The 13,798-nt window shown below is 44.6% G+C and overlaps 1 protein-coding gene across 1 annotated transcript; it reads left to right on the plus strand.

The window, feature by feature from the left end:
• The first annotated feature begins 559 nt into the window (after nucleotides 1-559).
• Nucleotides 560-1,093, plus strand: LOC123106428 (uncharacterized). Its single transcript, XM_044528597.1, has one exon. It carries the CDS (start codon nucleotides 668-670, stop codon nucleotides 890-892), a length of 225 nt encoding a protein of 74 aa, XP_044384532.1. The 5' UTR covers nucleotides 560-667; the 3' UTR covers nucleotides 893-1,093.
• The last annotated feature ends 12,705 nt before the right edge of the window (nucleotides 1,094-13,798 follow it).

A 13,798-nucleotide genomic window follows, 5' to 3' on the forward strand; every position in this document is an offset into this window, starting at 1 on the left:
CTGGGCCCACCCTGAAAATCAGGGGGGATGTGATTACGTGAGGTAGCAAGCAGAAAAAAAAAAGGAAGGAGAGTAAATTGTGCGCATCTAGCTACAAAAGCGGGCGGCTGCCTGAGACGAAACGCTTCGCGCGTGGGATCGCTCGTTCCAACGAGCGAGCGCGAAGGAGTAAACTCCGAAAATACGTGTCCGCTTTATTTGATGCATAGTAGTACTATTAGATGACTGTCATGATGTCTGCGTCTACAGACATGTCCAAACATGACTACGGACGTGTCCAATTTAATTCACAGCGTTGAAGATACCCTATCACGCTTTCCTGGGCGAGTGCCTCGCTTGAGGAGGTTCCAGAAAACTCCAAGGAGCGAACAGCAGGGACACACGTGTGAGTTCAGGATTTGGCCCGCGCTTCTCCCATGCAACGCGGCAGTCAACCGCTGGGACAACCATTGCCTGCCATCTGCAACCTCAGCAGAAGCACTCGCTAGCGCCCCCACGTACACCCTGCTGCCGCCACGCGTCCCCGGCGCGAAGCCTACATATAGCTTGATGACGGCCGGGAACCATGGCTCCATCACCAACAACAGAGAGCAAGCAACCAGCCACCAAAAATCGGTCGAAGAAGCAGAGACTTGAGCTTTTGAGCAGCAAGTAGAGGAGAGCAGCGATGCCGTTTGTGCCGGCGTGCGTGCAGTGCGGGACGCGGAGCAACCCGTGCCGGTGCAAGGTGGTCGGGCCGACGCTGGGGTTCGTGGCCTTCGTGGTCACCGGCGTGGTGGAGTGGCCGCTGGGCGCGGCGGTGTACCTGTTCCGCCGCCGCAAGGGACGCCGCATCATGGGACACCCGGCCAGGGTCGTCTACCCGCGCGTCACCACGGCCATCCCCATCTAATCCTCATCCTAATGGCATCCGTCAGCTTGTGTTCATTGATGGGATTCAATAAAAGGGCGGGGGTGTTGGTGTGTGCTTGTGTTGTAAACTTGTAGTCTATGCAATTGGTCCGTGTATTTTCGTTTTCCTACGGAAACGGGGTGTATGTGTGTCAGTGTATTTTTTTTTTAAAAAAACTTTCAATCTATTCATCTTTAATCATGGTGGTACAATGAACATTGAAAATAATAAAAATTACATCCAGATTCATAGATCACCTAGCGACAACTACAAGGACTATAGTGAGTCGAAGGCGAGCCGTCGTCATCGTCTCTTCATCGCCGGAGTCGGGCACAACTTATTGTAGTAGACAGTCGGGAAGTCGTCGTACTAAAACCTCATAGGACCAACGCACCAACACAGCAACCGCCGCCGATTAAGAATAACGTAGATCAGAAGAATCCAATCCAAAGACACACGAACGTCGACGAACAACGATGAGATCCAAGCAAATCCACCAAAAATAGATCCGCCGGAGACACACCTCCACACGCCCATCAACGATGCTAGAGGCACCGCCGGAACGGGGACTAAACGGGGAGACCTTTATTCCATCTTCAGGGAGCCGTCGCCGTATCGTTTTCCTAAGCAGGACACAAACCCTAATAAAACAGAAAAAACGGCAAAGATCAAAGCCCTCCCACCGGCCCTTGTCAGGATCCACCACGCCCACATGGTTCTAGGGCCACTGGAGACGATGCAGACCTGCAGCGGCGCTGGCGAGAGGTAGAAACCCTAGCCTTTCTTTTAGGAGGAGGCAGCGGCTTGTAAGGCTAATACCCATGGCTCTATATGTGTGTCAGTGCATGATCTACCTCTCTTAGATGTCGTCGAATCTGTTAAATACACTATGCTTCTTAATTTTCAAGATCTCGTAATTAATTGAGATTTTTAGTTTAAATTGAGTCATTCGATTTTAACTGGGTCAATAATATTTTCTTAAAAATCCTTTGGTTCAATCTTTTTAATTCACCATATCCCATAATTCTTTCAATTCACTATGCTTCATAATCTAGAGCTCTTCCTTCGATTGAGGTATTTAACTTAGATTTTGGTCCACAACTTTAAAAGGGAATTTTTCGAACCGGAATAAACCACCTGTCTCGCCTCCGCGGGGTGGCGGGCTTCGGTTCTCGGGTCTCTACAAGAGAGAGGGGGTGACGGGGAGTTTTTGATCTCACCCCGCCTCTGCTTATTTCACCCCTTTCGCTCGCCTTCAGACTTCCAGGCGCGCCGCGGCCCCAGCTTCATTCTCTCGCCATGCCCTTCACCGCCTCCCCGCCATTGATGGCCAAGACAAGACGTGCACAGGGGGAGTGAGCTCCTAGCCGGGAACCTTCGTCGAGCGCTGCCAGCAAGAAGCGGAAGCGGGTCGCTCCAAGAGGCAGAGAGACCTCGGCGCGCACCCCCTCCCCCGTAAGTCAACGCGGAAATGGTTCCCCTCCGCAGCTGCGGAGGTTGAAATCCAGGGATACAAGGAGCAACTCTTGATGTCGGTGGATCTGTTCGTCCAACTCCCTATCGGAGGTCCCGCCGGAGCCCCGCAACGGTGAGCATGTCTTATGCCCGGGGTATTTTGGGAGAGGGCTTGGATTCCGGCTCCATGGCTTCGTGCGGGGCCTTCTGCGGTTCTTAGACTGCCAACTGCATCACATCCCTCCTAACGGGGTGCTCCACATCGCCAACTTCATCATGTTATGTGAGTGTTACCTTGGGACGACCCCCCACTTTGAGTTGTTCTGTCACTTCTTTCGGGTCTGTGTCCAGAGTCCAGACAAACGAGGGCGCCATCTTGCAGCTCCGTCCCAACTCCATGTTTCTTCTCCTTTGATCTCCCGAAATCCGTTCGAGAGTGGCATGAGTCATGGTTTTATGTGGAGGGCCTCGACGAGGATCTGCCAGCTTTCATGAATGAGCCCCCGTGAAATCTGCAGTCGTGGGTTCCGCTGACCAAGTTGACGCCAGAGGCCAAGGCGTTGGTGGATGCTACCGCTCGCTTGAAGAAAGGTGGTCTGACTGGAGGTCACATCGTGCACACCTAGGTGGTGTCGCGTCTTGCTGCTGCAAGCCGCAGACCTCCAGATGTCTTGGTGCGCGGGCTCGGAGGATCCCGCACGGGTCTCCCAAGAGGAGTTGGTCCCGAAGGCCATCGACGTCTACCTCGGTGATGCCCTGCAAGGGCACATGGCTGTTGTATCATTTTTCATGTGATAAGTAGAGTGTCATACCCACATGAAGCTAATAGGAAGACATTATCAAGCTCATAACTACATTGTCTGCGTAGCTATGTTCGTACCCAAACCATAGTTTGAAAATAGCCTATGCTATCGATTGCTACCGGAATGTAATAAATGAGGTTTTAACTAGACTACAAACTAGGAGAAAAATATATATTCCCTTCATTTTTGTATACAAGGCCACAAACTCGGATTACAGGTATCAATGTAAAATTTAATGCCTGCTTTAAAAGTCAACTTCTCTTCTTGTTACTGCGATCATTAATACTTCGCATGCATGCAAAGAAACTGAGTGGAGGAAGTAGCCGACTGTCATTATGATGTCATGCATGCAAGTATTAAACAGGTTGTTAGTACGAGAAAATATCATTAATTTCGTCTCGATTACTGTTGGTGGCCTTATATAGATGTAAAATGTATATTCCATAATGGCCTTGTATATAAAAATGAAGGGAGTATTAAACTAGAACAGAGTAAAAAAGGGTTCTACTTGTAGGACTCAATAAAGCAAAGGACGATATCTAGGCTTTCAGTCTCACTAGTACAAGAGGAGCGTCATAGTGGCATACAAGTATTATAGACTAATAATGGTTCTCCCATGATTTGCATCCACGGTCTCTCACTTCTAGATGTACTGGACATAACATTGCGTCATGGCCACATGCAGAGTCAATAATAGACAACGGAACCAAAGAATCATAAAATTCATCTATCTACTTTGTGTATGTACAAGTGTTGTGCATGCAACGCGAAAGAGAGTAACTACTAAACGAAGCCATAGAAGCGGTAAATATGTGTTTATACTAGTACAAGCTTTAGTATAATTTTATACGGCCAAAATAAGTGTTGATGATTTGGTATAATTTGAAACTACAAACTTTGTACTAAATCAAATGCACTTAGTTCTATAATAATGCAGCAAAATGTTGTTTAAAATTGCAGATCATGTGAAAGCAGTAAAATTTGTTACAAAATGCATTCTAGTATTTTTTTTTTGAGAGAGACTGGCGCGTGGGGTCACCTTGTCATCATCAAGGTCGAACCAGACCAGACCAGACCACGCAAATCTTGTCGCTCTCGCACTCGCACCAGGCCGTCGTTCCCCATTCCCTCGCCGTCGGCGCCACCGCGCAGCCGCGGCGCCATGCTCCAGTTACGTAGTCGCATCCTCGCTCATCTCTTCTATTCTCCAGCCACCTCTCCCGTATCCCATCTCCGTCGCCTGGTAGCTTCGCCGTGGAGGACTACCTAGTCGCCACCTACGGCCTCACCTGACCACAGGCCGTCAAGGCCTCCGCCAAGCTCTCCCACCTCAAGTCCCCCGCCAATCCCGACGCCGTGCTCGCCTTCCTCGCCGGCATCGGCCTATCCGGCGCCGCCGCCGCCGCCCTCGTCGCCAAGGACCCCAGGCTCCTCTGCGCCGGCGTGGAGAGAACCCTGGCGCCCAACTGCGTCTCCAGGTGATGGTGGGATGCGCTGAAAACATAGGTATACCCCGTGACACTGGGATGTTCAAGCATGCGCTGCATTGTGTTGCATTTCTCAGCGAGGAGGAGATCGCAGCCAGGGTGTGGAGCACTTGAAGAACACGTTCAGGTGGACGGATGCTGAGGTAGGCATGGCTGTGTCTAGGGCTCCAATGGTGCTGAACAGAACTAAGGAATCGCTGCGGCGCAGTTCCAACTTCCAAGTTCCTCATCTCTGAAGTGGGGCTGGAGCCGGCGTACATTGCTCAGCGGCTGTTTATTTTTGTTTCAGCCTAGAGGGCCGGATGAAACCCCGGTACTACATTGTGAAGTTTCTCAAGGCAAATGGATCCGAGCTACAGTGCTATTTTCAAGGAGACCGAGAAGGCATTCAGAAAGAAGTTCATATGCCCTCACAAGGAAGCCGCGCAACACCTCAAAGAAGACTATGATGCTGCTTGTAAAGGGGAAGTGTCGTCTAATTTCAGATTCGCATGAGCCAAGAATGGGCTATGATGTAATTGTGTGCTGGCTGTCCGCTGCTCTATGAATGTTAGATGCTGGGTTGGTCGTTGCTAACGTGTAATGGAATTGATAATTTGATCCCTGAATACCGGTATGTAATGCTATCACTCGGCAGAGAAGAAAGCATGGATCGGTTATGAACTTCTTCATCCTCATTCAGGTTTTAAACACACTTACTGGAACCAACTAAGTAAGTTTGAGATCACGCCATTCTTCAACGCATTAGAATTTCAGTTTTTAAGTTAGTTGCTGGTGCATTGAGACAATGAGCCACATTAAGGTCTCCATGTGGATAATTGGAGCATGAATCTGATGCTAGTCGCAAATTTAGGTAAGTAGTCTTTTTGGAAGCAACTGTAGGGGAAGTTGCCTCCTGGTGTTAGCGCTTCCTATTTAGGGCCCAGCGACAATTCACCTGGCTTTATCTTGATCTATTTTTCAATTATGGTTTGACAGAAAAATCATTTTGGTTTGCTCGTATGGAGATTCATCGTGATCCATTTTTTTGCTTCAACTAACTAATATAGATGTATTCATTCAACTATGAAAAGTGTCCGGAAGTGGATTCTCCTTTAGTTAGATCATCAGAGGTAACGATTTGGAGTGATTGGTCATATTGAAAATACCTACTGGTCCGCAGGACGAAATGTGCAGGGCTCACATCTACATGTTATCTGCTAAATGTGGGTGCTCACTTTACTAAACATCATGAAGAAATATGCCATAGATGCAATAATAAAGTTATTGTTTATTTCCTTATTTCATGATAAATGTTTATTATTCATGCTAGAATTGTATTAACCGGAAACATAATACATGTGTGAATACATAGACAAACAGAGTGTCACTAGTATGCCTCTACTTGACTAGCTCGTTAATTAAAGATAGTTATGTTTCCTAACCATAGACATGAGTTGTCATTTGATTAACGGGATCACATCATTAGGAGAATGATGTAATTGACTTGATCCATTCCGTTAGCTTAGCACACGATCGTTTAATATTCTACTATTGCTTTCTTCATGACTTATACATGTTCCTATGACTATGAGATTATGCAACTCTCGTTTACCGGAGAAACACTTTGTGTGCTACCAAACGTCACAACGTAACTGGATGATTATAAAGGTGCTCTACCGGTGTCTCCGAAGGTACTTGTTGGGTTGGCGTATTTCGAGATTAGGATTTGTCACTCCGATTGTCGGAGAGGTATCTCTGGACCCTCTCGGTAATGCACATCACTTAAGCCTTGCAAGCATTGTAACTAATGAGTTAGTTGCGGGATGATGTATCACGAAATGAGTAAAAAGACTTGCCGGTAACGAGATTGAACTAGGTATTGAGATACCGAAGATCGAATCTCGGACAAGTAACATACCGATGACAAAGGGAACAACGTATATTGTTATGCAGTTTGACCGATAAAGATCTTCGTAGAATATGTGGGAGCCAATATGAGCATCCAGGTTCCGCTATTGGTTATTGGCCGGAGACGTGTCTCGGTCATGTCTACATAGTTCTTGAACCCGTAGGGTCCGCACGCTTAAAGTTCGATGACAGTTATATTATGAGTTTATGTGTATTGATGTACCGAAGGTAGTTCGGAGTCCCGGATGAGATCGCGGACATGACGAGGAGTCTCGAAATGGTCGAGACGTAAAGATCGATGTATTGGACGACTATATTCGGACATCGAAAAGGTTCCGAGTGATTCGGGTAGTTTTCGGAGTATCGGAGAGTTACGGGAATTCGCCGGGGAGTATATGGGCCTTATTGGGCTTTAGGGGAAAGAGAGAGGAGAGGTTGGGCGCCCCCCAAGGCCTAGTCCGAATTGGACTAGGGGGAGGGGCTGCGCCCCCTCCTTCCTTCTCTTCTCTCTCCCCTTTCCTTGACTCCTACTACTACTACTTGAAGGGGGGGATCCTACTCCCGGTGGGAGTAGGACTCCTCCTAGGGTGCACCATAGAGAGGGCCGGCCCTCCCCCTCCTCCACTCCTTTATATACGGGGAGGGGGGCACCCCTTGGAGACACAACAATTGATCCCTTGGATCTCTTAGCCGTGTGCGGTGCCCCCCTCCATCATAATTCACCTCGATTATATCGTAGCGGTGCTTAGGCGAAGCCCTGCGTCGGTAGAACATCATCATCGTCACCATGCCGTCGTGCTGACGGAACTCTCCCTCAAAGCTCGGCTAGATCGGAGTTCGAGGGACGTCATCGAGTTGAACGTGTGCAGAACTCGGAGGTGCCGTGTGTTCGGTACTTGATCGGTCGGATCGTGAAGACGTACGACTACATCAACCGCGTTGTGCTAACGCTTCCGCTTTCAGTCTACGAGGGTACGTGGACAACACTCTTACCCTCTCGTTGCTATGCATCATTATGATCTTGCGTGTGCGTAGGAATTTTTTTGAAATTACTACGTTCCCCAACAGTGGCATCGGAGTCAGGTTTTATGCGTAGATGTCATATGCACGAGTAGAACACAAGTGAGTTGTGGGCGATATAAGTCATACTGCTTACCAGCATGTCATACTTTGGTTCGGCGGTATTGTTGGATGAAGCGGCACGGACCGACATTACGCGTACGCTTACGCGAGACTGGTTTTACCGTCGTGCTATGCACACAGATGACTAGCAGGTGTCAGTTTCTCCAACTTTATTTGAACCGAGTGTGGCTACGCCCGGTCATTGCGAAGGTTAAAACAGCACCAACTTGACAAACTATCGTTGTGGTTTTGATGCGTAGGTAAGAACGGTTCTTGCTAAGCCCGTAGCAGCCACATAAAATTTGCAACAACAAAGTAGATGACGTCTAATTTGTTTTTGCAGGGCATATTGTGATGTGATATGGTCAAGACGTGATGAGATATAAGTTGTTGTATAAGATGATCATGTTTTGTTGAAGTTATCGGCAACTGGCAGAAGCCTTATGGTTGTCTCTTTATTGCATGAGATGCAAGCGCCAAATAATTGCTTTACTTTATCGCTATGCGGTAGCAATAGTTGCAAGAGCAATAGTTGGCGAGACGACCATGTAACAACACATTGATATAGATCAAAATAATGAGATCATGGTGTCATGCCGGTGACGATGCAGATCATGTAGATGGAGATCAAACACACAAGATAATGATGGCCATATCATGTCACATGTTATGATTGCATGTGATGTTTATCTTTTATACATCTTATTTTGCTTAGTTCGGAGGTAGCTTTATAAGATAATCTATCACTAAATTATCAAGGTATAAGTGTTCTCCCTGAGTATGCACCGTTGCGAAAGTTCTTCGTGCTAAGACACCACGTGATGATCGGGTGTGATAGGCTCTACGTTCAAATACAACGGGTGCAAAATAGTTGCACACACGGAATACTCAGGTTAAACTTGACGAGCCTAGCATATAACAAACATGGCCTCGGAACACGGAGACCGAAAGGTCGAGCGTGAATCATATAGTAGATATGATCAACATAGTGATGTTCACCGTTGAAACTACTCCATCTCACGTGATGACGGACATGGTTTAGTTGATATGGATCACGTGATCACTTAGAGGATTAGAGGGATGTCTATCTAAGTAGGAGTTCTTAAGTAATATGATTAATTGAACTTAAATTTATCATGAACTTAGTCCTGGTAGTATTAGCATATCTATGTTGTAGATCAATAGCTCGCGTTTTGCTCCCCTGTTTTATTTTGATATGTTCCTAGAGAAAACTAAGTTGAAAGATGTTAGTAGCAATGATGCGGACTTGGTCCGTGATCTGAGGATTAACCTCATTGCTGCACAGAAGTATTATGCCCTTGATGCACCGCTAGGTGACAGACCTATTACAGGAGCAGATGCAGACGTTATGAACGTTTGACAAAAGCTCGGTATGATGACTACTTGATAGTTTAGTGCACCATGTTTTACGGCTTAGAACCGGGACTTAAAAAATGTTTTGAACGCCACAGAGCATATAAGATGTTCTAAGAGTTGAAATTGGCATTTCATACTCATGCCCGTGTCGAGAGGTATGAGAACTCTGACAGTACTTTGCCTATAAGATGGATGAGACTTGCTCAGCTAGTGAGCATGTGCTCAGAATGTCTGAGTACTATAATCACTTGAATTAAGTGGGAGTTAATCTTCCAGATTAGATAGTGATTAACAGAGTTCTCTAGTCACTATCACCAAGTTACTAGAACTTCGTGATGAACTATAATATGCAAGGGATAACGGAAATGATTCCCAAGCTCTTCGTGATGCTGAAATCGACGAAGGTAGAAATCAAGAAAAGCATCAAGTGTTGATGGTTGACAAGACCACTAGTTTCAAGAAAAGGGCAAAGGGAAGAAGGGGAATTCCAAGAAGAACGGCAAGCGAGTTGCTGCTCAAGTGAAGAAGCCCAAGTCTGGACCTAAGCCTGAGACTGAGTGCTTCTACTGCAAAGGAACTGGTCACTGAAAGCGGAACTGCCCCAAGTATTTGGCGGATAAGAAGGATGGCCAAGTGAACAAAGGTATATTTGATATACATGTTATTGATGTGTATTTTACTAGTGTTTATAGCAACCCCTAAGTATTTGATACTAGTTCAGTTGCTATGATTAGTAACTCGAAATGGGAGTTGCAGAATAAATAGAGACTAGTTAAGGGTGAAGTGATGATGTGTGTTGGAAGTAGTTCCAAGATTGATATGATCATTATCACACACTCCCTATACTTTCGGGATTAATGTTGAACCTAAATAAGTGTTATTTGGTGTTTACGTTGAGCATGAATATGACTTGATCATGTGTATTGCAATACGGTTATTCATTTAAATTAGAGAATAATTGTTGTTCTATTTACATGAATAAAACCTTCTATGGTCATACACCCAATGAAAATGGTTTGTTGGATCTCGATCGTGGTGATACACATTTTCACAATATTGAAGCCAAAAGATGCAAAGTTAATAATGATAGTGCAACTTATTTGTGGCACTGCCGTTTAGGTCATATTGGTGTAAAGCGCATGAAGAAACTCCATGTTGATGGACTTTTGGAATCACTTGATTATGAATCACTTGATGCTTGCGTACCATGCCTCATGGGCAAGATGACTAAGACTCCGTTCTCCGGAACAATGGAGCGAGCAACTGACTTATTGGAAATAATACATACTGATGTATGCGGTTCGATGAGTGTTAAGGCTCATGGCAAGTATCGTTATTTTCTGACCTTCACAGATGATTTGAGCATATATGGGTATATCTATTTGATGAAACATAAGTCTGAAACATTTGAAAAGTTCAAAGAGTTTCAGAGTGAAGTGGAAAATCATCGTGAAAAGAAAATAAGGTTTCTACGATCTGATCGTGGAGACGAATATTTGAGTGACGAGTTTGGTCTTCAATTAAAACAATGTGGAATAGTTTCACAAATTCATGCCACCTGGAACACCACAGCATAATGGTGTGTCCGAACGTCATAACCGTACTTTATTAGATATGGTGCGATCTATGATGTCTCTTACCGATCTAGCACTACCGTTTTGGGGTTATGATTAGAGACAGCTGCATTCACATTAAATAGGGCACCATCTAAATCCGTTGAGACGACACCGTATGAACTATGGTTTGGCAAGAAACCTAATCTGTCGTTTCTTAAAGTTTGAGGTTGCAATGCTTATGTTAAAAAGTTTCAACCTGATAAGCTCAAACCCAAATCGGAGAAGTGCGTCTTCATAGGATACCCAAAAGAAAATATTGGATACACCTTCTATCACAGGTCTGAAGGCAAGATATTCGTTGCTGAGAATGGATCCTTTCTAGAGAAGGAGTTTCTCTCGAAAGAAGTGAGTGGGAGGAAAGTAGAACTTGATGAGGTAACTGTACCTGCTCCCTTATTGGAAAGTAGTTCATCACAGAAATTTGTTCCTGTGACTGCTACACCAATTAGTGAGGAAGCTAATGATGATGATCATGTAACTTCAGATCAAGTTACTACCTAACCTCGTAGGTCAACCAGAGTAAGATCCGCACAAGATTGGTACGGTAATCCTATACTGGAAGTCATGTTACTAGACCATGATAAACCTACGAACTATGAGGAAGCGATGGTGAGCCCAGATTCCGCAAAATGGCTTGAGGCCATGAAATCTGAGATGAGATCCATGTATGAGAACAAAGTATGGACTTTGATTGACTTGCCCAATGATCGGCGAGCCATTGAGATTAAATGGATCTTCAAGAGGAAGACGGACGCTGATAGTAGTGTTACTATCTACAAAGCTAGAATTGTCGCAAAAGGTTTTTGACAAGTTCAAGGTGTTGACTACGATGAGAGTTTCTCACTCGCATCTATGCTTAAGTCTGTCCGAATCATGTTAGCAATTGTCGCATTTTATGAAATTTGGCAAATGGATAAATAAAACTGCATTCCTTAATGGATTTATTAAAGAAGAGTTGTATATGATGCAACCAGAAGCTTTTGTCAATCCTAAAGGTGCTAACAAAATATGCAAGCTCCAGCGATCCATCTATGGACTGGTGCAAGCATCTCGGAGTTGGAATATACGCTTTGATAAGTTGATCAAAGCATATAGTTTTATACAGACTTGTGGTGAAGCCTGTATTTACAAGAAAGTGAGTGGGAGCACTACAACATTTCTGATAAGTATATGTGAATGACATATTGTTGATCGGAAATAATGTAGAAGTATTCTGCAAAGCATAAAGGAGTGTTTGAAAGGAGTTTTTTCAAAGAAAGACCTCGGTGAAGCTGCTTACATATTGAGCATCAAGATCTATAAAGATAGATCAAAATGCTTGATAAGTTTTTTCAATGAGTACATACCTTGACAAGATTTTGAAGTAGTTCAAAATGGAACAGTCAAAGAAAGAGTTCTTACCTGTGTTACAAGGTGTGAAATTGAGTAAGACTTAAAGCCCGACCACGACAGAAGATAGAAAGAGAATGAAAGTCATTCCCTATGCCTCAGACATAGGTTTTATAAAGTATGTCATGCTGTGTACCAGATCTATTGTACTCCCTACACCGTGTTTTGCAATGGAGTATAATAGTGATCTAGGAGTAGATCATTGGACAACGGTCAAAATTATCCTTAGTAGAATAAGGATATGTTTCTCGATTATGGAGGTGACAAAAGGTTCGTCGTAAAGGGTTACGTCGATGCAAATTTTGACACTGATCCAGATGACTCTAAATCTCAATCTGGATACATATTGAAAGTGAGAGCAATTGCTAGATTAGATCCATGCAAAGCATTGTTGACATAGAAATTTGCAAAATACATACGGATCTGAATGTGGTAGATCCGTAAACTAAACTTCTCTCACAAGCAAAACATGGTCACACCTTAGTACTCTTTGGGTGTTAATCACATAGAGATGTGAACTAGATTATTGACTCTAGTAAACCCTTTGGGTGTTGGTCACATGAAGATGTGAACTATGGGTGTTAATCACATGGTGATGTGAACTATTGGTGTTAAATCACATGGCGATGTGAACTAGATTATTGACTCTAGTGCAAGTGGGAGACTGAAGGAAATATGCCCTAGAGGCAATAATAAAGTTATTATTTATTTCCTTGTATCATGATAAACGTTTATTATTCATGCTATAATTGTATTAACCGGAAACATAATGCACGTGTGAATACATAGACAAACAGAGTGTCACTAGTATGCCTCTACTTGACTAGCTTGTTGATCAAAGATGGTTATGTTTCCTAGCCATAGACATGAGTTGTCATTTGATTAACGGGATCACATCATTAGGAGACTGATGTGATTGACATGACCCATTCCGTTAGCTTAGCACCCGATCGTTTAATATGTTGCTATTGCTTTCTTCATGACTTATACATGTTCCTATGACTATGAGATTATGCAACTCCCGTTTGCCAGAGGAACACTTTGTGTGCTACCAAACGTCACAACGTAACTGGGTGATTATAAAGGAGCTCTACAGGTGTCTCCAAAGGTACATGTTGGGTTGGCGTATTTCGAGATTAGGATTTGTCACTCCAATTGTCGGAGAGGTATCTCTGGGCCCTCTCGGTAATGCACATCACTTAAGCCTTGCAAGCATTGCAACTAATGAGTTAGTTGCGGGATGATGTATTACGGAACGAGTAGAGAGACTTGCCGGTAACGAGATTGAACTAGGTATTGAGATACCAACGATCGAATCTCGGGCAAGTAACATACCGATGACAAAGGGAACAACGTATGTTGTTATGCGGTCTGACCGATAAAGATCTTCATAGAATATGTGGGAGCCAATATGAGCATCCAGGTTCCGCTATTGGTTATTGACCGGGGACGTGTCTCGGTTATGTCTACATAGTTCTCGAACTCGTAGGGTCTGCACGCTTAACGTTACGATGATAGTTATATTATGAGTTTATATGTTTTGATGTACCGAAGGTTGTTCGGAGTCCTGGATCTGATCACGGACATGACGAGGAGTCTCGAAATGGTCGATACATGAATATTGATATATTGGAAGCCTATGTTTGGATATTGGAAGTGTTCCGGGTGAAACCGGGATTTTATCGGAGTACCGGGAGGTTACCGGAACCCCCCAGTAACTTAGGGCCTGTTCTGAATCTCTCCAGCTTCTCAAAAACTTCTCAGATT

Source organism: Triticum aestivum, chromosome 5A (assembly GCF_018294505.1).
Source record: "Triticum aestivum cultivar Chinese Spring chromosome 5A, IWGSC CS RefSeq v2.1, whole genome shotgun sequence".
Classification (NCBI taxonomy): domain Eukaryota; kingdom Viridiplantae; phylum Streptophyta; class Magnoliopsida; order Poales; family Poaceae; genus Triticum; species Triticum aestivum.